At 38.5% G+C, this 26,922-nt stretch overlaps 1 protein-coding gene across 1 annotated transcript in view; it reads left to right on the forward strand.

Moving 5' to 3' along the window:
- The window catches only part of LOC122549047 (embigin-like), a 49,114-nt gene extending 24,027 nt beyond the window's left edge, over nucleotides 1-25,087 (forward strand). Inside the window, exons 4-9 of the mRNA XM_043688232.2 lie at nucleotides 5,729-5,817; nucleotides 8,067-8,197; nucleotides 9,573-9,846; nucleotides 11,166-11,190; nucleotides 11,266-11,338; nucleotides 22,271-25,087. Of these exons, the coding sequence (XP_043544167.2) occupies nucleotides 5,729-5,817; nucleotides 8,067-8,197; nucleotides 9,573-9,846; nucleotides 11,166-11,190; nucleotides 11,266-11,338; nucleotides 22,271-22,285 (607 nt within the window). The 3' untranslated portion in view covers nucleotides 22,286-25,087. The remainder of the gene's footprint in view (nucleotides 1-5,728; nucleotides 5,818-8,066; nucleotides 8,198-9,572; nucleotides 9,847-11,165; nucleotides 11,191-11,265; nucleotides 11,339-22,270) is intronic.
- Nucleotides 25,088-26,922: the final 1,835 nt, after the last annotated feature.

The raw sequence follows: 26,922 nt of genomic DNA on the forward strand, positions 1-26,922 counted from the left end.
TATATGGATCATTAAATAAGTACAAATCTCATCTAAACTTTATCAGTTACATCTGTGATTACATTCTTATAACCCGCAACACATATGAATTTTAAATTAATAGTCTGTAACGTAAGACTCCAATGAAATAGTCTCATATTCTTGTCTTTACAGCATTCCAGGAATGTAAGCGGGTTATGATTTGTGTACACAACCATCTCTTATGAAGGTACCTGCCAGTAACCACGCATTAAGTACAGCTTAGTGATCTAATTGGCTTGTCCGATTTTTCTTGATATAGTCCTCCAATCTAGGAATTGGATATGAGTCCGATTTTGTCACAATGTCAACCTTCTGATAATCCATGCAGAATTGTTGATTCCTGTCCAGTTTGGGAACTAAGACAATTGGCGAACTCCACTCGCTCTGACTTGGTTCGATGATGTCCTCTTCGAGCATGGCCTCCACCTTCATCTGGACCTGTCTGGCTTTGAAAGGATTAAGCCGATAGTGGTGTTGTTTAATCGGAGTAGTATTCCCTACATCTACTTCATGTACAATAGCATTAGTCCTCCCCAGCTGATTCTTACATTCTCAAACTGCTGTAACAAATTTTTCAACTGTGTTCTACGCTGCTGAGGCGGATAGCTTACTAACCTATCCCACTCCTCAAGGACTTCTTCATTTTTTACTCTATTTTGAGGGATATCAAAATCCACATTATCTGAATTTGATTCCTCACTCAGAGGGGCAGAAACTAAGAGCTGTTACTCCAGTTCTTCCTCTCTAGTATAATGCAGTCTCAACATGTTCGCAAGACATACCTGATACTGTTGTTTTCTATCTGGCATGTGTACTAGATGGTTCACCTGACTCAACTTTTTCTAATTTGAAAGGGAGTATTAAACTTAGCTTTGAAGGGATCTCCTATCACTAGTAATAGTACTGACACGTCATCCCTCGGGAAAACATCACAGTCTCAGAGCTTTTATCTGCCACCTACTTCATTCTACACTGTGCCCTCTTTAGGTGCTGTTTAGCTAACTCAACTACTCAATTTAGTCTCTCATTCACCTCCCATACATAATCTAAGTGTGGTCCTGTCAATCTTTCTTTTGTTAATTTAAAAGGGCCTCTCACTTCATGACCGATTATTAACTCAAAGGGAGTGAACTGAGTAGATTTGTTTGGGGCATCTCTAATGGCAACAATATGAATGAGATACCTTTATCCCAATCACTCAGGTTTGATCCTGACAGCATGCTGGCAACATGGTCTTCAAGGTCTGATACCACCTTTCTAAAGCTCCCTGGGATTCAGGATGATACACACTGGATTTAAGAGTGCTGTATACCTAAGCTATCTATAAACTTCTTAAACTGTCTTGTAGTAAAACTTGACTCTCGGTCCGACTGAATCTCTCTGGGTAGCCCATACCGTATGAAGAAAGTTACTAAATCCTCTACCACCTTTTTTGCCATGATACTCCGTGGTGGAATTGCCTCTGGAAATCTGGTAGACACATTCATTATGGTTAACAAGTACTGGTTCCCATTTTGAGTTCTTGGGATGGAACTTCACAATCGATTACAATCCGTGTGAAAGGTTCTTCAAACATGGGAATTGGCAACAAAGGTGCTGATTTTACTACTACCTGTGGCTTACCTACCGTTTGGCATGTATGATACATACAGCAAACGTTAACCACATGCTTGTGCATTCCAGGCCAATAATAATGTTTTTGTACCTCAGCCTGAGTTTTTCGCACCCTACATGACCTCCTACAGGTAGTTCATGTACTACCTTTAACGCTTCCTGTCTGTATGCTACCAGCAACACAATCTGGTACACTTCAGCCCATTTCTCCTCTGCACTCACCTGCTGTGGTTTCCATTTATGTCTTAGGATTCTATCTTTCAGATAATAACCCTCTGGAATATTCTCTGCCACTTTTTCAGAATACACATCCACATACACATATATATATATATATAATCGTTTTATCTTGCTGTTGCAAGTCCCTTAACCTTTCAGGATTAAACACTTCTGTTTGACCCTCTGCCTGTTCAGGTTTTTCCTGCACCATTACGTCAAACAGGGTAACACTAACTGAACCTCAACTCCTTCATCCTTCTGTTTACTTTTCGCTTCGTGCAGTGACTTATGATAGTGGGATCCTGTTACCACACAGTCTGGGAAAACATCAGGATATTTCTGTTTGAACTCATCAGTTTCTTATCTTCCTTGGGCTTCTCCACAACAAGGGGTGTCACTCCAAATCATTCCCAAAAATAAACTGAATTCCTAGAACTGACACTCTGTCAATCACTCCCACTGTAACTTCCCCAGTCTTGAGTTGGCACTCCAACCTGATCTTACATAGGGGAATGCTAATTTTCTGTCCATCTGTCCCACAAATTACCACATTCTCAGGTAACAGATCAGAGAGAGTGCTTATCCCTTACAATCAGTGACTGGTTAGATCCTGTATCTCTCAAAATTATGACTTCTTGTCCTTCTTCCCCATTCTTTCTGAGTAAACTTTACCCACAGAGGCGAATTCTTTGTAGAAATCAGGTACTAACTCCATACCCAGCCCTTGTCTAGGCTGTGCACTGTCCTGCAGCTCCACAGCTCTTCCTAGGATCTCCTTTACTACCCTCACTAATGCCACTGGCTTAGCTTCTTTTACCACATCTTTTCCCACTGTGCCTTTCTTTAAAGACCTGCACTGTGACTTTACGTGTCCCACTTTACCACAGTGGAAACACCTGAGGCCTTTCACCTGCTTTCCACCCTATCAGATTTTTTTTTTTATCCTGTGGTAAGTTCTTACCAGTGCTCTCTACTCTTCATTTTGTAGTGTAGGATCTCCCCTTCTCCCAACTTCTATCTCTCACAGGATGAAATTCTGGCCGTAAGCTTATCTTATGCACCAACATGTACTCACCTGCTAATCATGCTGCTCATCTCACTTCCTGAACTTTCAGTTCCTTCCCGTGAATTCTTACCATCTCTGGAAGTGAGTTTTTAAACACCCGCAGTAGAATAATCTCTCTTAGAGCCTCAAAGGTCCTATCTATTTTCAAAGCACACACCCATTGATCAAAATGATTGTGTTCAATTCTTTTGAACTCAATGTAAGTCTGACCTGGTTCCTCCTTGTGTTTCTGAACCGCTGTATCTATGCTTCTGATACCAATTCATAAGCACTTAAAATAGCCTGTTTAACCTCTTCATAATCTCTTGACACCTCATCCGACAGCACGGCAAATACCTCACTCGCTCTGCCGACAGATTAGTCTGAATTAGCATTACCCATAAATCCTCGGACCACTCCGTTTGCTGAGCCAATTTTTTCAAATGAAATGAAGAAGCCTTCAACATCTTTCTCATCAAAATGTGGCAGAGTTTTGACATATTTATATATATCACTACCTTCTCTTTTTATCTCCATCCTGTTAACTTGACTTTGCTGACTAAGTCGCAACTTCTCAAGTTCAAATTCTCTCTCTCTCTCTCCCTTTCTTTTTCTCTCTCGCTCTCTCTTTCTTCTCTTTGTCTTTGTTTATCCTCTAACTCCATTTTCCTTAATTGTAATTTAATTTTTTTCTACCTCTACTACACATGTATATTTCTCTGACATGCCTAAGTGTTTGAGTAAGTTCCTTCCAATTTCAGCTTTACTTTTGTCCTTGGTTAAACCCAAATCTAATTTCTTACCTAATTTTTCTTTCCTTCTGAACTTTATGGGCAAATTTGAGAATTATCTTCAAATCCCAACACCGGCATCTCCAAATCATGCCTATCTACGTTTTATTTAAAGATCAAGGACACTAACCTGCAAGTGTTTAAATCTGCTGAGATTTTTCATATCTCTAAACCTATTCAAATCTGTCTAAACCAGTTCACATCCTGACAATGAGCCTCCAAACTGTTATGACATGGGGTAGATCCTCCTGCTTAATTTAAATCAGCAATACTAGTCCAATAAAACCCCCGATTAAGATTTACCAACAATTCAAGTTTTCAAAACCAGCCAGATGTCAAATCTTCTCTTCCTTGGTCTTCTTTTCTTCTTCTTAGGGATTTCTGTTTCACAGGTCATTGAATGATAAAGGTACCTTTAAGAGAGCTATTCTCTGAACAGTCTGCAGATGCCAGTGGTTTGGCAGTTCTCCTCCAAACTGTTCAATTTTCCCCTGTCTTAAACCTCCCCCCACCCCCCAAGCATCGGATTGTTTTATTGGTTTTTCAGATTGTCAATATACTAAATTCAAACTTGATAAGAGTTTGATATTTTTTGGGGTATAATTTAAACTGATTGGCCTAATTCAGTTAACGTTTTGGGTCCAGTCTGAGGAAGGGTCACCGGACCCAAAACGATAAGTCTGATTTCTCTTCACAGCTGCTGCCAGACCTGCTGAGCTTTTCCAGCAATTTCTACTTTTGTTTTTGATTTACAGCATCCGCAGTTCTTTCAATTTTTGTAACCTGGAGAGTATCAGCTGCCATTATGAAATCATAGTTAAGGGGTTGTTAGGAATGTTGTTTTCAGCATTGATGGATTGCACTGTAATGTTTAGGAAGAGAAACATCATTCTATGACTAAAGAAGATTTTGTCCATTTGACATTCATCTTTTCGTGGTCCTGGCAACTTTCGACAACCTCGCTTGTCATCACGGTCAGTATGATGTTGGACACCTTGGCCTGTCTCTTCACACCATTTATCTTTTATCTGTGGGATTTGTTTTTAAACAACAACCTTGAAATTCTGCCTTCTTGAGTTGCCACCTTGAATTATTCTGCCAGGCACCAAAAGCTGCAATAGCTCTGCATCCTTTTTTTGTCGAACCAGTTCTGATGATAAGAATGCTTAATGATCTGGGCATAGAAGTCCTGTATCACTGACTGTATTGATTTGCCGTGAACAAATCCATGCTGGTTTTCCTTAATTAACTCACATGTCCTCAGGTGAATATTAATGCGGTCCTGTATTACCATTTCTGAAAGCTTCACTACCACCAAAGTTAAACTAATTGCCCTGTAGTTCATAGGCTTATCCACTGCCCTCTCCATATCGTCCTTGTTGAAGATACATAAAATATACATTTTAATTATCAGCCAAGCCTCCTATCTCTCAATCAGCCCAGTCTGGTTACCATTTGTTAACCATTAATTACCTATATTACCGATAGAGACTTTGAATTCCCTTTCCCGATATATATATTTATATATATTTTACTTTGCTCTTTAGAATTAGAAGTGTTAACAATTTTCAGCATATTTATTCACTTTGGCTGAAGACTCCATGTTTCATGAAGTTAAACAACAGAGAATGAGTGGGAATTCAAGGTTTAAGAATTAACTGCCTTATTTGGTCCAACTAAATCAAAAGGTGTAGTTATGTGATAGGTGTGACATTGTTTGGTGTGAATAAAACCCATCACATATCTATATCAGATATCCTTTGGTTAGCAATGCCATTATGTAGAGATGTATTAATATAGAATGGCAGAGCATTTAAAGTTCAGTATCATGCAATTTGGCTGTGCTAGAATTGATTCTCTGCATAGGATTCCTTCCTATCTATTCAATTCATCCCATCCAATCAACATATGGGTCTATTAATTTCTGTCTCATGTAGTTATCAATCAAGGCATTAGAAATGGGAAAAATATCCGATGCATAAAATTTTGAAAAATATTTGGGGCTTTTACAATAATAACTCATGATTTGTGATTGCAGGTTTGATTTTCAGAATGGCAGTGATGCTGGCAACTATACTTGTGTCTTTGATACAAACCCAAAATCGGAAGGCAGGTTTGAAGTACAAAGTGAGTTTAATGCCTATGGTATAAATAAATTAGAATTATAGAATTTTACAGCCCAGAACGAGGTCCTGTGACCCATCTTCTACAAGGCAGTCATCTGGTACCTATAATCATATTTTTCCAGCTCTTGACTTGTAGCCTTATAAGCTATGACATTTCAAATGTTCGCCTAAATCCTTCTTAAATGTTGTGCTGATGTCTACTACCCTTTCAGATAGTGACTTCCAAATACTCACCACCATCTGGTTCTTCCTGAAATCCCATCTAAACTTTCTACCCATTACCTTTAGTCTATACTCCTTGTTAAAGTGCCCTCTACTAAGGGAAAGGTTATTTCATATTCACCTGGTGTATACCCCTAATAATTTTGTATGCCTTAATCAGGTCCCTGTTAGTCTCCTCTGCCCCAAGGAAACAAATCCCTGCCTATCCAGTCTCTCTTCATAGCTGAACCTTTCCAGCCTAGGCCAACATCTTGGTGAACCTCCAAACAAATGTTTCTTATAATCTGATAACCAGAACTGAACACAGTACTCCAGCTGTTTGATTCAGCTCCACTATAACCTCCCTGCCCTTATATTCAATGCCTTGACTAATACATATCCATCTGTTTTCCTAATCACCTTATCTACCTTTCCTTTTACCTTCAAGGATCTATGGACATGCACATCAAGGTCTCTCAGATCTCTTAGACATTCTAGAGTACTAACAATTATTATGTATATCCTTGCCTTGATAATCCTGCCAAAAATCATCACCTCACACCTTTTGCCGCTGTTCTGCCCATCTGCCCAGCCTATTCTTAGAGTCCTTTAGTCTAAGACTTTTGTTGAAGCTATTTACCACACCACCAATTTTTATGTCATCTCTGAAATTAATGAATAAACCTTCTTCACTACTGCAATCATTAATATTCACTACAGTCAGCAAAGGATCCAGCATCAAACCCTGCAGTATGTCACTGGCCACAGATATCTTGTGACCAAAACAACCTTTAATCATTACCCTCAGGCTCCTGTCACTAAGCTAATCTTGGGTCCAATTTATCAAATCATCGGGGATCCTGTAGGCTCTAAACTTCTTTACCACTGTCCCCTATGTCACCTTGTGTAAAGTGTTACTGAAGTCCGTATAGATTACATCCACCACATTATCCTCATCTATACACCTAGCCACCTCCTTCTAAAAACTCAGTCAGACCTGTCAGACACGATCTTCTCTTGACAAAGCCATGCTTACTATCCTTCATTAATGCTTGCCCCTTCAAGTGGACATTAATTCTGTCCCTCATTTTTTTTCCAAACATCTCCCTTTTACTGACATTAAATACATTATAGATGGCCTATATTTCGCCTGTAGATCCATGGCTTAACACTACCACCTTTTGTGAATAATGGTAATATCTTAGCTATCCTCTAGCATGTATTCATTGGCAAGATGGAATTTGAAAATTAGTCATGACATCTTCAGTCTCCTTCCATTTCTTCCAAGCAATCTGAGATACACCTCACCTGTTCCTGGGGATTTATCGAATTTAACACAATATATCCTTCTGTTTACTATGAGGAATTTCATAATAGATTTGCTGTCACAGGGATAAGAATTTTCAGGATTACAAATAATTAGTGTGTTAGGAATAGCTTTTCAGGCATTCTGAAGAGAACAGAAATGGCAAGAATTTATGCAGCTAGGCTTGTAAAGATTACATTCAGTTCTCTTGTATTCCTCAGATCTAGGTATCTATTTTAACAAACAAAGCAAGATTTAATAAATACCAATCACATCTGATATGGCTAATGTACTGGCCTACTCTATACTCACTCCTGCTTTAGCTTAAATGTGAAGCAACAAGTACATAGAAGTCAAAGAAAACATCTCCAAGACTTGGTGTGAACTAGGCAATAGTCTTTCTGAGTTCTTTACATAGGTGCTAATGGTAATGTCAAAATAAAATTTCTGCAAGATTGATTTTTCACATCATTTTTCAACAGGACACACTCAAAAATTGATATTGATTTATTTTTCTAGCCAGATATCCTGCACATCACTGCATTGTCAATGAAGGTATGACTGCAAGGCAATGGTTCAGTTAAAGATGTTTGCATTTATTAGGCATATCAAATCTGAAACACCTGCAAGAACAAGTAATTGTATATAGAGAGTCCGTAATTGTATATACAGAGTCCGTAATTGCATAAACCGAGGCCAAAACCTGGAGTAATTTACATTCAGTTTTGTCTGTTTTTCCACAGTTCCTCCTATTTGGACCAAAAATATAAATGAAATACGTTCTGATGGTGATCATGTTAACTTAACCTGCAAAAGTGACCGATATAGTCCTCTTTACTGGATTTGGTCAAAGGAAGTCAAAGGCAGCAAGGTGGTAAGTAGTACCTGACTTTTATTACAAATAGACTAGCTATTGTTGCTAGTATAAAACATGATTATTGTGCAATGTACACCCATTGTGTCTGGTTCAATTCTACAAAACATTTCTCAGAGCAATGCCTTGACAATTAGTCAACCTGCATAGTTTAAAATTTAAACAAATCTTGGCAACTGACTCTCAGTTATCATCTAATGGATACATTCTCCATGACAATATCTGTATCAATCAGAGTTGGCTAGTCAACCAATCAGCACTTTGTTTCATACAGTATAACTGTTGCTTTCCATTTACACTGGTCTATCTTGCAAATTATCCTGATGAGTGCAAGATGAAAATTTTCAAATGTATTTTTCAGCAATACTCAGAAATGGACAAGATACTCTGATAAATGCTTAAAAAGATTATGCGAAAAACTCTAAAGAAAGCCCTTAGTTGGTGAAATACTTAAGTAACAATACTTCATGCAATATTTTCTTGGTAGGTTCCATGATCCTTTTTTTTAACCCCGTTGTGGAGATCAAGTGTTTGTTGCCCAATTCCAGTTGCTATTGAACTGAGATGCTCAGCCATTTCAGAGAGGAATTTAGAGTGAACCACATTTCTGTGCATCATGAGTCATATTAGGGAACCATACAGTATTTTTACAACAATTGCCATGTTCACCATTGCTGAAACTAGTTTTGTGTTCCAGATTGTCAATTGCTTTGAAATCCTGCCAGCTGCCAGAGTGACATTTGAACCCATGTCTCATGCAATGTCCACATTACATCGGAAAAACACACAAATATTTTAAGGTTTTTAAACTGCTGATGTACAGAATTAGATTTTTGATTCATTTATTTGTATTGAATAAGGTTGATAATATTGATATGGAGGCTGTTTTTAGAAAGTCAGCTTGTAGGTGTAGGACCATTGACCCAAGTTTTATTATTAGGTAGACTCATTTGTGGGAAATGGGGTTGATTTCTTATTCTGCAAAGTTTTATTACATCTCAAAATATCATTGTTAGATAGTTTATTCCCATTCAAATCAAGTTTTTAATCTAGTGATTAACAATGAAATTAAAAAAATCAAAAATATTTTGAAATCTGCATTTATAAGTTGCATAGATTGAAAACACTTGATCCCCAAATCTTGTACTAAAAAACAGGTCAAAGTTATTCAGCCCTTTAAGCCTGTCTGACCACTTGATTAGATTTTGCTTGATGTGCACTTGAACTCCTTTTGTTACTTTTATTTCATATCCTTCATAACCTTTCCAAATAAATGTAAAATTTGCATTATTGTGCCATAGAAGCATATCTTCACTTAAATCCTAACCAATGCAAAAGTACTGCAGCAATTCTCTGTTCCTTTCTATTTATCTAGACCCTGAATAATGAAACAGGAGACCAATATTACATTCATAGCCTTGGCAACAAATCATCACTTTTAATAAAAAGCCTGATAATGGATAACACCACTTATTACCATTGTGATGCTGTCTATGAAGTGGGGTTCAGTGGTCTGCGGATTCATCTGAAGGTTAACAGCCTGGTTGCTGCTGTCATACCATTTGTTTGCATTGTTGCTGAGGTGCTAGTTTTAGTTATCTTCATTCTTGTATGTGAGAGAAAGATGAAACAGAAGGAAAATCTTGCAGGTAAGAGTTTTTCTTGCATTTTAACATTTACTTAAAACTGAAACAAAATTAATTTTATGCACATCACAACTAAAATCTGTATTGCACCTGTTTGCTCAGCACGACTTTTGCACTTTTAGGAAAACAGAATGTATTGAAAACGTCCTTTTGGCTGAGCAAAAATTATGCTTTTAGCAACTAATCTACAAGAAATGAAGCAGTAGCGCTTAACTGAATAATTGTACTGACTGGTACTGGTAAGGAAAGATATCATTTCCCAGGATGGGGGGAATCTAAAACTAGAGGACATAGATTTAAGGTGAATGGGGAAAGACAATTGGTCTGTTTCCATGCTGTATGACTCTGAGATAGATAGATTCTTGATCTGAAGCGGAATCAAGGGTGTGGGGAAAAGCAGGAAAATGGGTGTGAAGAATGTCTGATCATCCATGATTCCATTAAATGGTGGAGCAGGCTTTAAGGGCCACACAGCCTACTTCTTGGGGAGCAACTTTTTCACGGAGAGGGTGGTGCATGTGTGGAATGAGCTGCCAGAGGAAGTGGTGGAGGCTGGTACAACTGCAACATTTAAAAGACATCTGGATGGGAATTTGAATAAGAACATTTTAGAGGGATATGGGCCAAATGGGACTACATTTATTTAGGATATCTGGTTGGCATGGACAAGTTAGACTGTAAGGTCTGTTTCCATTCTGTATATTTCTACGACTCTAAGACTCTGTGATTGGTGCACATGTACCTCTAAGTCTGTTTGTTCCTGCACCTACTTTAGAGTTGTGCTCTTTGTTCTTTATTTACTTCCTTTGTTATTCCTGTGAAAATACAGCACTTCCTACTTAACTGTTTGGAATTTTGCAAGTCACAAATCTGCTCAATCCACCTGCCTGGTTACATGCTCTTGATGTCTATCCCTAACCTCATGAGAGTTCACAAGTTTCCAAGTTTTGTATCTGTAAATTTTTGAAATTGAATGCCCTATACACTCATTGTTGAAGTCTTGAGCTGGCAAAGGCACAGATTAGGATTTCAGCATCAGGTTGATTAAGATAAAAGCAAAGATAGGAGAAATGATCTCCATATTTGACCTTTAAAAAAGTGCAATTTCAAGACATCTTTTCCTCTGACCCACACATTCATTCTATGCTTTGATCTGTTTGAAATAGTGAATATAGCAATCATTGCTATAACCTTCATCAATTAATGTAGTTTTGTTCTGTATTGTTTTATTGGGTTACTATTGCAAGATAGTTGCTTCATGTAACTTGATTTTCCTGGTTTCTTTTCCATGTAAATATTCTGACAAATGATTGTGGCCACAGAAGGAGAAAAAAATCCAGAGAAACTGTAAGTACTTACCTTTGGTTGTAATTCATTTTGAAATATATACTTTTCTAATGTAATTAAAGAATATTTCTGTAGGACCATAGACGAGTTGCCCGATGTCACTGAAAATGGAGCTCGGCACAGAAAGGTTGAATCTACTTCAGTGCAAGTGAGTGAATAATTCATTTTAATTTCATGGTTCATAAGTTCTGTGAGTATTCTGTACCTCCTGCCAAATGTACTATGGGAAACTGAGACAGTCACCTAGAATCTCTGGATGCTGCCTGACCTGCTGTGCTTTTCCAGCACCACTCTAACCTTGACTCTAATCTCCAGCATTTGCAGTACCCACTTCTGCATAGCTGTACAGTGCTCATGACTCAAGCTAAATCAAAGTGGGCTGACCCTCTTTAATTTGATTCTGACCCTCGGCACCCTTTCCGTGTGCCCAGTCCCAGAAACCACTCCACTCCCTCCTCACAAAGTATTTACCTGAGACCCTGGCTTGCAGGCTTCGTGGCACTACCGAGTGCTGAGAGCTGCATTCTGCTAATTGGGCAAGGTAGAAACTCTCAATGGGTGGGATTTCTGCTTGTGGAGACCCCATTTCGGAGGAAATCCCACTGTTGCACTTTAATTGGAAGAAAATACAGCAATCTGTACTCTGAAGGGAAAACTCAGGTGACTTGCCACTTTTGAGCAAGTAAGCAAGAATTGAATGAAGATAGGTGATTACACCCATGATCTTCTTTAAGTAGCTAATGAAGCAAAAAAGTACTTATTTTGGAATCTTGTTGCACTACTCATTGAGCTCAAATTAAGTCTTTGCACCCATAATTTTAAACTTTATTGCATCACTTTATTCCTATCAACTTGCTGTCTCTTGGATGCTGTTTTTTCCAAGGGATGTGTGTGCAGTGAATTAAATCCCCCAAAAGTGTTGTCAAACCTGAGTCCCATTGTCATTTCCCTTTGTTCCTGTTCATTACAATGCGTCCTGAGACAAGTGGGGGACCCTGTTCGAAACCAATTAAGATACCAAATTTAGTTCTATTTAATGCTTTCACTGCCAATGGGCAAGCTTCACACTGTTCTATCTCTCATTAAATCAGAGAAGCTCAGTGTTGTATAAAGTTATCCTGCTGATAACAGTATGAAGGTTGAAAACAGCAAGTTTGTTGTTAGCCATAATGAAAGATTCGCACTGGCTTCTGGACTGAATTAATTTCATTCTTTCAAGAGACCAGCTTTGTTCAGTTATTTGCAAGTGCTTCAGAGTCTACAGAGCTGAATTTGAATGTCTTGCCTGTGGGATTTCCCTGTAACCAAGGCCACATTATCTTGCATCCCCATTGAGAAGCAGCAGCTTTATCTAATCCAACTATAGCAAAAGGCGCAATAGCAGCAAATCCTCTCAAACTACATGCAGCGTCACAGTACAGAGGGGTTGGACACAGGCTAGGGCAGGGCCACGAATCCTGGGCCGTGGTTATAGGGCCTACATGTATATAAGAACACGTGAACATCAGAACTAGGAGCAGGAGTAGGCAAATCACCTCCTTGAGCCTGCTCTTCCATTTGATATGGTCATAGCTGACTTCACCTTGGCTTCAACCCCACTTTCCAGTTTACACTTCATAATCCTTCAACCCATTATTAATTAAAAATATGTCTATCCCCTCCTTGAATTTACTCTCTCTCTGGGGTAGTGAATTCCACAGATTCCTGATCCTTGGAGAGAAATAATTTTTAAATCTGCCACACCTAACCCCAAAACTATGACCTTTCACTCTAGATTGCCCCAGATGAGTAAACATCCTCTCCCAAGTCTACTTGATCAATCCCATTTGTATTTTATATACCCCAATTATTTTCCCCTTCTTCTAAACTACAGTGGATAGACACTTAAACTGCTCAACCTCATAAGTCAAACCTCTTAACTCTGGAATCAATCCAATGAATCTCCTCTGAACAGCCTCCAAATACATCCTTCCTCAAGCAGCAGAAGCAAAATTGTGCACAATACTCTAGGAAAGGTCTCACTAAGTCTCATACAGCTGCAGTGATACTTGTCCACTTTCGTTTTTTTTATGCTATTCCTTTAGCAGTAAATGCGAAAACTCCATTTGCCTTTCTTATTATATACATACTAGCTTCTATGATTCATGCACAATAAAACCCAGATCCCTCTGTACCAAATCACTCTGACAGTTGTCTCCATTTAGATAATTCGCCTTTCTATTCCTCTGGGAGGAAGTGAGGACTGCAGATGCTGGAGATGAGAGTCAAACAGTATGGTGCTTGAAAAGTACAGCTGATCAGGCAGCATCTGAGGAGCAGGAGAGTCGATGTTTCGAGCATAAGTCCTTCATCAGGAATGTATATTCTTCTGGACAAAATGGATAACCTCATACTTATCCATTGTACAATTGATCTACCAAATTTTGGCCCATTCACCACTACTTTCTCACCTATTTTAGAGTCTCCTACAGATTTGGCAATTGTTCTTTCTATCCTTGAATCCAAGTCATTAATATAGATTGCAAACAGTTTGGACCCAAGGGTCCTGTGGCATCCCACTAGTTATATCTTGTCACCTGGAGAGAGACTTATCCTGACTCTCTGCTTTCTGTTGGTTAGCTTATCCTCTTTGCAAGCTAATAGGTTACCCCATCACCATGTGATCTTACACTGTGTGTACCTTTTGCACAGCACATTATCAAATGTCTTCTGGACATCCAGGTTTATGACATCTACAGTATCCCCATTATACATCTTGCTTGTTACATTTTATAAATCATTCATGGGATGCAGGCATCACTGGCTTTGCCAATTTTTATTGCCGTCCCTAATTGCCCAGAGGGTGGTTTATAGTCAACCACATTGCTGCAGGTCTGGAGTCACGTGTTGGCCAGACCAGGGAAATATGGCAGATATTGTCGTGGAGAAAATGTAGAGAATCACCAGGAGATGCAGAGACCAAAAGAGAAAATGCTGGAAAATCTCAGCAGGTCTGGCAGTATCCGTAAGGAGAGAAAAGAGCTGACGTTTCGATTCTAACTGACCGTTTGACAAAGGGTCAGTTAGACTCGAAACATCAGCTCTTTTCTCTCCTTACAGATGCTGCCAGACCTGCTGAGATTTTCCAGCATTTTCTCTTTTGGTTTCAGAGTCCAGCATCCGCAGTAATTTGCTTTTATTAAGGAGACGCAGTGAGTTCTTCAAGAAGTAGGTCTTTTATTTGCAAACAAAAAACCGTGACACTGAGAAAGCAGATTCTCAAATGCCTCCGAACCTCAGGGTCCATGGATTTTTAATATTTTTTTTGTAATCATGTTTCTGTTAGCTTATCAGCATGTCCAACTATATTAATCAAAGTACCTCACTCTAACTACACAATAAACCAGTGACGTTAGTCCCATTATCTCTTTACAGGTCTGTTATTTAAAAGGAAAGTTGGTCCAGCAGGCTAAGATAAAAGATAGGGAGGAGGGACTTGGGGGAGGGGCGTCGGAAATGTGATAGGTGGAAAGAGGTCAAGGTGAGGGTGATAGGTCAGACTGGGGTGGTTTATTTAAAAGGAAAGTTGGTCCAGCAGGCTAAGATAAAAGATAGGGAGGAGGGACTTGGGGGAGGGGCGTCGGAAATGTGATAGGTGGAAAGAGGTCAAGGTGAGGGGTGATAGGTCAGACTGGGGTGGTTTATTTAAAAGGAAAGTTGGTCCAGCAGGCTAAGATAAAAGATAGGGAGGAGGGACTTGGGGTTTTTATTTAAAAGGAAAGTTGGTCCAGCAGGCTAAGATTTTTTATTTAAAAGGAAAGTTGGTCCAGCAGGCTAAGATTCCTGAAGAAGGGCTAATGCCCGAAACGTCGATTCTCCTGTTCCCTAGATGCTGCCTGACTTGCTGCGCTTTTCCAGCAACACATTTCCATCTCTCATCCATTATCTCTTTAGTTGTACATTCTACTTAATGTTATTCTAATGTCACGGTTAAATATTTATTATCGCCTCTGCTACAGTGATTTTCCATTCCAGACTAACCTGTCATGATTAGATATTTAGCTATTCCATCTATTACAGTAGTCTCCTGTCTCAAGCTGACTCTACTAACTATTAATTAGATATTTAATGTCATGTCCCAAATATTTATGATCCCAATCTTGCCATAATGACACTTAACAGGGAGACTACGTTTACTAACTGTGTTATCTCGCCATAGTGACCTCTCAGCCTTAACCTTACTCTGCTAAATGGTGTAAGAGTATTCCACTATTCTTATCCCATCCTGCCTTCCACAGACCACAGATTGCTAGTGGTCTTCATGTTTTAACTCTTCCCATGTTTTCATGCTCTTTATTTTCCATAATATCCTTCTCTAACGGGCATTAGTAATGAAAATGGATTTCATCAACATTCGATAATGCGTTTGTAGTCATTATTAGACTCTTAATTCCAGTCTTTTTTTTATGGATTTAAAATTCTACCACATGCCATGGTGAGATTTGAACTGAGGTGCCCAGAACATTATGTGGGTCTCTGGTTTAATACCACAAGACCATCACATCCCCTTCAAGGGCAACTTCAAAAAATTCTAGGGAATTAGTCAAACATGATTTACGCTTTATAAAAGCATGCTGACTTTGATGGATTGTGTTTTGACTTTCAAAACGTCCATTATGGCCTCCTTATTAATGGATTCCAACAATTTCTCAATTAATTGTCAATTAATTTCTGAATTGTCTAGACCTAATTTGTAGACTATGTTCCCTAGTTCTTAACTCCAACCAGTCAAGCTAGTTTAAGATTTCCTGTTAATTTCTTGAAGACTTCGATCAGCTCACCCCTTAACCTTTTAGATTTTAGAGAAAACAGGCTAAATTCTAGAAAGCATGAAAATAGATAACTCCCCTGAGCAGGATGTGATTTATCCTAGGATTCTCTGGGAAGCTAGGGAGGAGATTGCAGAGCCTTTGGCTTTGATCTTCATGTCATCATTGTCACAAGAATAGTGCCACAAGAATGGAGGATAGCATATGTAATTCCCTTGTTCAAGAAGGGGAGTAGAGACAATCCTGGTAATTATGGACCAGTGAGCATTACTTCGGTTGTGGGTAAACTGTTGGAAAAGATTATAAGAGATAGGATTTATAATCATTTAGAGTGGAATAATTTGATTAGGGATAGTCAACACGGTTTGGTGAAGGGAAAGTTGTGCCTCAGAAACCTTATTGAGTTCTTTGAGAAAGTGACCGAACAGCTGGATGAGGGTAAAGTGGTTTATGGTGGTATATATGGAGTTTAGTAAAGCATCTGATAAGGTTCCCCACAGTAGGCTATTGCAGAAAATATAGAGGGTTGGGATTGAGGGTGATTTAGTGGTTTGGATCAGAAATTGGCTGGCTGAAAGAAGGCAGAGGGTGGTGGTTAATGGGAAATGTTCATCCTGGAGTTCAGTTATTAGTGTACCGCAAGGATCTGTTTTGGGGCCACTGGTGTTTGTCATTTTTATAAATGACCTGGATGAGGGTGTAGAAGGATGGGTTAGTAAGTTTGTGGATGACACTAAGGCCAGTGGAGTTGTAGACAGTGCCGAAGGATGTTGCAGGTTACAGAGGGACATAGCTGAGCTTCAGAGCTGGGCTGAGAGGTGGCAAATGGAGTTTAATGTAGAAAAGTGTGAGGTGATTCACTTTGGAAAGAGTAACAGGAAGACAGAGTACTGGGCTAATGGTAAGATTCTTGGTACTGTGAATGGCCAGAGAGATCTCGGTGTCCATGTACATAGACCCCTGAAAGATTGTCACCTGGGTTGATAGGGTTGTTAAGAAGTTGTATGAAGTATTAGCTTTTATTGGTAGGGGGATTGAGTTTCAGAGCCATGAGGTCATGCTGCAGCTGCACAAATGTCTGGTACGGCCTCACTTGGAGTATTGCGTACAGTTCTGGTCACCGCATTATAGGAAGGACGTGGAAGCATGGGAAAGGGTGCAGAGGAGATTTACCAGGATATTGCCTCGTATGGAGGGAAGGTGTTATGAGGAAAGGCTGAGGGACTGGAGGCTGTTTTCGTTAGAGAGAAGATTAAGAGATGACTTAATAGAGACGTAAAAGATGATCATTGGATTAGAGAGGGTGGACAGTGAGAGCCTTTTTCCTCGGATGATGTTCACTAGCACGAGGGGACATAGCTTTAGATTGAGGGATGATAGATATAGGATAGATGTCAGAGGTAGGTTCTTTACTCAGAGATTAGTAAGGGCATGGAATGCCCTGCCTACAACAGTGGTAGACTCACCAAATTTCAGAGCATTTAAATGCTCCTTGGATAATTATATGGATGATAATGAAATAGTGTAATTGGTTTCACAGGTTGGTGCAACTTCGAGGGCTGAAGGGCTTGTACTGTGCTGTATTGTTCTACGTTCTAATCTCTAAAATCGCTCCTGATAACTGAACCCCTGAACTCCAGGTATCATTCTTGTAACCTATGTTGTACTTCCTCCAAGACCAGTATTTCCTTCCTAAGCTGGATCTACTATCACTACTGCCACTTTTGATAAGAACCTCGGATGTAAGCTGTCAGGCCCTAACTTGTCTAAATTCAGTCTCAATATTTTGCTCAGTGGTTTTTTCCTTGTGCTGATTCTCATTTTCTTTCACTAGCAGCTGCATTACCTGTTACTATTAGGGTGGTACTAGTGTCCTCCACAATGAAAATTGAAGCAAAATACTGATTTAGTGACTTTGACATTTCTATATTGCCCACGATTAACTCCCACTTCCCAGTCTCATGCTCCAAGAGATCAACATTCACTTGAGCTATTCTTTCCTTTATACTTGTTAAAATTTGGTAATTTTCTTTCAGAATTTACTTTTGCTCTTTTCATTACATTTTTAGTAACCCTTTGTTGATCTTTAAATTTTTCATAACCTTCCTGCCTGCCTCTTGCCTTAGCAATATGGTATGCCTAAGTTTTTGTCTTTATAATATCTTTAACTTGCGTGCTTAGGCATGGATGTTTCCCGCCCCCTCGGTTGAATCTGGTTGGGTAGTGCTGCAAAGCAATAAGGGGAAGTAAAGATTAGTAGGAGTTGTTTATAGAATACCAAACTGTGGTATTAATATTGAACATACTGTGCATCAGGAAATTAGTGATGCACATAACTTTAATAATGGGTGACATCAATTTGGAAATAGGTTGGGTTATCCAAGTCAACACTAATGCTGTAGAGGATGAATTCCTAGAGAGGATAGATTTCTGGAGCAGGGTGTTGAGAGGCCAAGTAGGAATCAGGCTAGTTTAGATTTGACATTATGTAATGAGAAAAGGCTTATTAATAACCTTGGAGAGATAAGCTGGAGGAGCCTCCTCTAGCTTATCTCTCCACGCTTCAGGCTCTCTGCCTTTATTCCTGATGAAGGGCTTTTGCCTGAAATGTCGATTTTACTACTCCTCGGATGTTGCCTGAACCGCTGTGCTCTTCCAGCACCACTAATCCAGAATCTGGTTTCCAGCATCTGCAGTCATTGTTTTTACCTTATTAATAACCTTGCTGTCAAGCAACTTTTGGAAATAGTAACCATAATATGAAATAATTTTGGATTATGTTTTATGTGATATAGTTTATTCCGAAACTGAAGTTCTAAACCTGAGCAAAGGAAATTATAGAAGTACAAGGCACAAGTTAGCTAGGTTAGATCGGAAATATTCATGAATGATATGATGGTATATGGGCAATGACTAGTATTTAACACAAATCCTATAAGGTCTACAAATTCTATAAAGTCTACCAGCTTATGCATGCCACGAAGGCACAGGCATACCAAGGGAAAGTTGAATCAATCATGTTTAATGGAAGAGGATAAAGATTGCATTAATCAAAGAAGTGACTGATGCAAATGCCAGAAATAATGGTGATTCTGAGGATTAGGAGCAATTTCTGGCCCAGTAAGGCAGGAACAAGAATCTGATAAGAAAAGGGAAAATAGAACATGAATGAAATCTAGCAAGGAACATAAAAGTGATCCAAAAAGACTTATCAAAATCAACTTAAATCTGGATACTAACAGAGATGCGAAGAAAGAATTGGTGGAAGCAGCCTAGAAAATAGACTAAAGGGAAGGTCAGTAGATGAGCAGTGGCAGACATTAAAGCAGATACTCAGCAACACTCAGGAAAACTTTTGTTCAGGTCAAAAAGAATTCCTCAATGAGAAGGATGCACCACCATATAGTTATGAATGGAGAGTATTCAATTTAAAACTAAGATACACAAAATGGCAAAAACTATTGGTAGCCCAAAAGATTGAATTTTTTTTAGATGCCAGCAATGGATGATGAAAAAAGATAAAACAGAGAAAAATTATTGTGGAAGTAAATTGACGAGAAATATTCACACAAACAGCAAGAGTTTCTGTGGGCATACAATAAAGAAGAAAGCAATGGAAGAGTGCTTGGGACTCATGAAGGATGCAATCGGGGAATTGATAAAATGTAACAGGGAAATAGCAGATATTTTAAACTGATATTTTGCATAGATTTCCACAGTGGAGGACACTGTAAACATCCCTAAGATATCAGATAAACAAAATGCTAATGAGAAGCAAGTTCTTGTAACAGACTCCATTATAATGGTCAAAATACTTGACAAACCAATGCACTGAAGACACCCTGATTACCCGAGAAGGCCTCTTAGAAGCCTGAAACAGCTATTCCTACTTCCTCACAAGGCACACTAGTATCTCACTATTCACCTGAAAAGGACGAAGAGGTGAGGGAGAATCCAAGTGCTTCTTAACTCGCTCTTTGAACCTTTGCAGCATTGAGCTAAGAGACAAGTTGATGGTATACAAGTCTGTGCACATCACTGTTATGCACTGTATTTAATTCTTCAGGGGAGTTATCAGTCTGTGGATTCTGGAGATTTGAATTTAAAACAGGAAGTGCTAAAGTAACTCAGCAGGTCTGGCAGCAGGGGTTCTGAAGAAGCATCATTGGCCTCAAATTCAGTTCTTCTCTCTCTGTAGAGACTGTCAATCCATCTGAGCATTTCTAGCACTTTCTGATCTTATCTTACTCGCAGTTAATCATAGAATCATGGATGTACAACATAGTGACAGACCCTACAGTCCATCTCATCTATGCTGACCAGATATCCCAACCCAATCTAGTCCCATTTGCCAGCACATAGCCCATATCCCTCCAAACCCTTTCTGTTCATATACCCATCCAGATGTCTTTTACATTGTACCAGCCTCCGTCATTTCCACTGACACATCATTCCACCACCCTCTGCCCCTTAGGTCTCTTTTAAATCTTTCCCCTCTCACCCTAAACCTATGCCCTCTAGTTTTAGACTCCCCCATCCCAGGGAAAAGACCTTGTCTATTTACACTATGCAGGCCCCTCATGATTTTATAAACCTCTATAAGGACCTCCCTCCCCACCTCCTCCCCAGCCTCTGATGCTCCAGTGAAAACAGCTTCTGTCTATAGCTCAAACCTTCCAACCTTGGCATCATCCTTGTAAACATTTTTTGAACCCTTTCAAGTTTCATAATGTCCTTCCTACAGGAGAGAGACCAGAATTGCACACAATATTCTGAAAGTAGCCTAACCAATGTCCTGTACAGCTACAACATGACCTCCCAACTCCTACAGTCAGTGCTGTGACCAATAAAGGCAAGCATACCAAATACATTCTTCACTATCGTATCTACCTGTGACTCTATTTTCAACGAACTATGAACCTGCACTCCAAAGTCTCTTTTACTGTTAGTGTTTGCTTTGGCACTGGCTCCTAGCCTTAAAAAGCTTATATTTAAGATGTTGTCTTTAAATTTGGTCATAGTCTGGTCACTTCTTATTGCACTCCACCTCTATGTTCCTCTTGTGCAGTCCTCCCCTTCCTCACTACACAATTGGTAACCATGTTTTCAGGTCTTCGTGTTTAATCTCCTATGCAAATCTCTTTTGCCTCTCCTTTAGGTTTCTCCTTAAAATCCATTTCTTTTATTAGGTTATTGGCTTCCTTGTCCTTATATCCTCTGTTTTGGCTCAGTCTGTTTTCCAAGTATACCTCTGGAAAGAGCGAGGGATGTTTTTCCTACATTAAAAATGTTCAATAAATTAAGTAGTTGATCTACAGGCAGCAAGCCTATAAGTTTTTGGTTTTGCATTATGATGTGCTCACTTGTTCTCTTTGATTATGTGAGCCTGTTGCCTATTGATAATCACTGTGTGTTATTGGTTAAGCTGGGTGCAGATTCAAAGAAAAGTTGTAGAAAGTGTTGGAAATCGGAGCTTCAGCATGAGTACAGACATTTTGTGGCCAGTGATATTTTAAAATATTGGAAATAATTTCCCATTCACATAACACCTTGATTTTATCATATCTACATTGCTCTGAGATATAAACTACACAACAAACTAGTGAACACAATATTCTGCATGTTCGCATGGTGTAGATCAAAAAATATCAAAGTGCTCATATATAAGTAATAACTCAAGAAGATATGAAATAGGAGCTGCAGAAGGCCACTTGGCTCTTAGAACCTGTTCTGTTATAACTTGCTAGTTGACTTATGATTCTCATGGATTTCCTGAGATCTGTTGATCCGTTGTAAATGAAGTTCTGTTTAATGTTTTCAGGTGGGATAAATGAGCAGTAAACATGCTGTTAACATCAATGCCAGATAAATAGGAAGTTGGAAAACAGCAAATGAGCTTAGCATCCCAATATTCACCTACAGTAGCTGAGAAACTCTACAGATGCTGGTATCCCATCACCAAGTCGCTCCTTATTTGCACATGGAAAGTCCTTGACACTCCTGTTTATATCTGGCAGCCAGGGCTCCCTGGTGGGACTGTTAATCTGGTCCAATCAGAGAACTCATTCTGTGAGGTCCACCTGGCTGACCTTATTCCAATCACTGCAGTAGCCATCTTACTTCATGTGGCAATTAAAATAGCCATTGGTATCTTCAAATGTAACTAATAGATGTGACTTAGACCTGCTGCATTTGAGTGACTTTCTCATGGATGAGAAAAGATTTTTAAGTTAACAACTTAGTAATATGTGTGACTTTTTGTTTTTTTGCAGGAAATGCAGAACTAAGCAACAAACCTGTTGGAGTACTGTTACTTCAATATGCACCAATGTGGCACTACAGAAATTGAATTACTGTTGGGTGAACTAAGCAATATCTGTATTAAATGCTTATTCTTCATTTGTATTAGAATTAGAATTCTAGCTCAAGATTAATCCTCCTGTTACCCATCCGAGCAAGGTTCTTGCTGAGTCTCTAATACAGCATTACTAGGCATTGTACCTTCTATAACTATTAGGTGTCCTTTGATAACATCTGCGCTATCACACCTTCTAATAACTAGTCAGCTATTGTAGCCTCCCATACCTAGTGATACTAGTAAGTTACTGTAACATTTAATAACCACTCAGATCCTGTATCCTCTATTATTTGTTAAATACCATTCCCTCAAATGAGTATGAAGTCTCACACTGTCTAATAAATATTGGATGACCTGGTGTATGTAGACATAAATTGTTGAGGGTGGCAGACTGGTCAAGGAAGTGGTTAATGATCTATGCAGGATCCTGGGCAACGTTGCAAAAATAAAGTGAAAATTAATATTAGAGAGGGTGCAGAAACGGTGTATGAGAATAGTTCCAGAAAAGCGGACATTTAACTATTTGGATAGATTTAAGAAGCTAAGATTGTTTTCCTTAAAGAAAAGTTGATTGAGAGATCATTTTGATGTTGGTGTTCAAAATCATCAAGGCTTTGGAAAGAGCAGATAGGGAGAAGCTGTTTCCTTTGGCTAAGAATCATTGGTTGAAAATGAATGACCAAAAAGCCAAAGTTGACCTGAGGAAAAAAAAAATTTGTGTGTGAAATTAGGATCTGGAATGAATTGCGTGAGAGTGGTGGAGGCATATTCCATCATTTCAAGAGATAAATTATCTTGGGAAATAAAAATGACAGGATTAAAGAGAAAAACAGGGAGAATTGGTGAAACTGGCTGAGTTGCAGAGTACCAACATAGACTGAATGATCTCCTTTTGGTCTATTAGTAGCCATTCCAATAGTCTGTAACACTAGGTAGCATACCCTCAACAACTATTATGCACCATACCTACCAGAATTACTAGGCTATGCTATTCTTTAACAATTCCTCGGTGTCGCAATGATTAATTACAACAGGGGTGCCTCACCTTCTATTAACACCAAGAGTATTGTCCAATCAAACAACAGTGTATTATTCCTACTTACAACCAGGAAGTATTGTAAACTCTAATAACTGCTAAGTTATTGTAAAGTCCGGTATTAGAATTTTTTTAATATATTTTTCAAACAAACAGCATTGAACTTGCCAACGATAATGGTTCACCTATCAAATACTTTTTTAAAGAAACAAGATTCATAACTAAGAAATAGATTGCAGTTGAATGAATTTGCATTATTGGGATTGGAATTCGTGACCCAAAGCTTAGACAATTTCAATCATAATATTTTTATATTAATGATAAGCTGTCCTTATCCCTATTAAGAAGAGCCCAGTTTTCCATTTGTTGTTTGGAGGGGAAAATAACCTTGTGCTGTAGAAAGACATTGCTTTACAAATTTATATATTTAAATGTAGTGTATATTGTCATACACTGCACTATTGTGATGTAAGAATCAATTCTATAACTTAGCTAGGGAATTTATGACATATAAAATAAATTCTCTGACTAATTATTTAATTGATTTTTACACTATTATAGTACAGTGTATGATAATAAGTAATGAAACAATTGTTGAAAGGCCACAGATATACATTGTATCTAATTCAGGTTAGAAAATATAATAAGCACCTATTAAAATAGCTGTTGACGTTGTTTAAAAGGATCCAAAATACCTGCTGCCAAAAACCTAGAGAACAGTGAAAGTTAATTTTTTATCTGGCAACTGCATTAATGTAATTTTGGAAATAATTTAACAAAAGCATTAAAGTGGCAGTAACAAATCAAAGAACAAATACAGTCCTCCTGTGGGAGCAGAGTGGATACTGAAGCTGCTTAAACTTTCTACAATTAGTAACAATTACTAAAAGGTTTGTGGTGTTCATTGTGTTATCAAATGAAGCATCACATTTCTTTCAAGAAAAACACGAGTTTTACTTTTTTCTTGTTCCTGCCCAAAATAGTAATCCTTCAATTGCAACAAAACTCAGTGCAATAAATTTTAGACTGAGTCAAATATTCCATCTTGCATAATCAGTGACAGTGGGGCCGATCTGAAAAGTAACTTATTTGAAGAGCAGATTGTGAATTTTAAGTGTTTTGTCAACATGATTGAACTCCTTTACTTTTTGAAGGGTTGTTGCTAACAGGAATGAACATTATAAATAAAACTATTGACTTCATGATAATATACTTCATGATAATGATACTTTGATGCACCATTATAAGGTAGCAATCTTGGGATAAGCCCTTTTAATCTTTACTCATCCACTGGTGGTTTGTGAGTGGGGGTAGGAGTTAGAAATTTGCCTTAACTGCAATTAAACTCTTGTGACACGAAGAATGTGATTGCTATCAAGTCAATTGTACATATGCAAACAGCTAAGCTAAATGTTACAAAAAGGACTACTTTGTGTGTATGTGTATTTTTAGGAAAGTTAAAAACACAGGCTTTGAAATGCTGGTGGTAGTATTTCACTGATCTCTTGCTGTTCCACCTGACAGAGGGAAAAGACAACCATTTGCACCATTATTGTCTGCATTTTGTTGGTCTCCCACCTGAGTTCTGATCACAGATCAGTCGAATTTCACATGTTGCCGATTTTGTTTTTAAGGGAATGATATGATTTCTTCCTGTAACTATTTTTGACAATGCAATAAACCAACATTTAATGAAACCAATTCTGGCCTTTAACTCATTACATTCCGATGACCAAGTACATGATGAGCAAACAGGTGAGAGATTTTTCATATTCTGAACAGCAGTTCTTTACTTTCTGTTACATTGATATCAAGATGATTTGGACATAGCCTTAAGTAGCAAGAAGTCACATTAGGTTGATGATGCAATGAGCCAAACAGCGAGCTAAGCTTGTAGAGACCTTGATAAGAAACAGGCCCAGAATGTTCTCAGACAAATTCTCACTCTGCTGCGAGAAATGCAATGCAAACTGAGATCGGACACTAAAACAAATTTTCTACCACATTTTTAGCAAAGTTATTACATTGCAGAGACAGAAAGTCAACTGATATGGTGGTGCAAGTGATAGACTTATATGTCTAGTCATGTTTGGATCAATGGCACCAGTGGAAACAGGCAGAAGTTAATACTGCAAGGGACTCATTAATATGGAGAATCAAGGTTGTTTCCACTTTGTATATAAGTGCAAAATAGATGATGTATCATCCATTTTGTAGCCAATAAGATCATTAGACATAAGATTAGAAGTATGCTATTCGAACTATTTAATCTGCTCCATGATTCAGTGAGATCACGGCTGATTTGATAATCCCCAATTCTACTTTCCTGCATTATCCCCATATACCTATTTCTAGTAATCTATCTCTCTCAGCCTTGATCATACTTATTGATCCAGCCTTGATAGCCCCCTATGGTAAAGAGTTTCACAGATTAAGTACCTTCAGAGAAAAGAATCCTCAACAGCTCTTTCTGAAATGAGTGACCATTTACTCTAACATTATGCTCTCCCATCATTAGAAACAAACTCTTCACATCCATCCTATCAAGCCCCCTAATAATCTTATGTTTCAGTAAGATCGCCTGTCATTCTTCCAAACTCCAATGATTATAGGCCCAATCTACTCAACCTCTATTCATAGAAAAAAAAAACTCCATATCTAAGATTAACCAAGTGAAATTTGTCTGGTCTGCCTCCAATATCAATATATAATTTCCTTACATAATAGGGCCAAAGCTGTTACTAGTATTCCAGCTGTGGTCTGACCTGTACACAACCTCCCTATTTGTGTCCTCCATTTCCTTTGAAATAAAGGCCTAATTCCAGTTGTCTACCTTATTACCTGCTGAAGTTGGCATACTTTTTTTTGATTCATGACTAGAACCGCTAAATCCCTCTGTGCTGTAGCTTTATACAGCTTTTGGTTTTCAACTATCTCTCCTGGCTGGATAGCTGATTTGTGGTGCAATGTGATGCCAACAGTGGAGGTCAATTTCTGCACCATCTGAGGTTACCATGAAGGATTCTCCTTCTTAGCCTCTCTCCTCACTTGAGGCATGGGACCCCTCAGGTTAAACTGCCACCAATTATCTGTCTGCAATGGTAAGACCATGGCAACTTGACCATTAGTAAACAAACAGTTGTATTTGTGTCCCTCACTTTTTGAATAAGAGATTTTTCCAGAATCTAAGGATTCTTGGAAAGTTGCTTATCAGTGCATCCATTATCTTTACAGCTACTTCCTTTGAAATCCTAAGCAATATAGATGAAAAATAGGAAAGATGTGTAATAGGCGCCTGATCTGATGTTATCTATTTTTACATGATCACACAAAGTTAAATTTGCACCTAATGAGTTTAAATTAACATGTTTATATCAACTAAAAGAACTCATTTAGTCATGCTGCTGTTGTTGTTCATTTACATGCCAGTTATGATTTCCTGAATTCCCTTTGTGTTTTTTCTTAGTCTGCAATTTGAGAAGCCTATTTTATTGTGAGGCTTTTGTCTGTTCAGTAAAAAGAGCTTAAAA

This window comes from Chiloscyllium plagiosum, unplaced genomic scaffold (genome assembly GCF_037043375.1).
Source record: "Chiloscyllium plagiosum isolate Xiang-an unplaced genomic scaffold, Cpla_swu_hap1 HiC_scaffold_1, whole genome shotgun sequence".
In the NCBI taxonomy this organism is placed as follows: Eukaryota; Metazoa; Chordata; class Chondrichthyes; order Orectolobiformes; family Hemiscylliidae; genus Chiloscyllium; species Chiloscyllium plagiosum.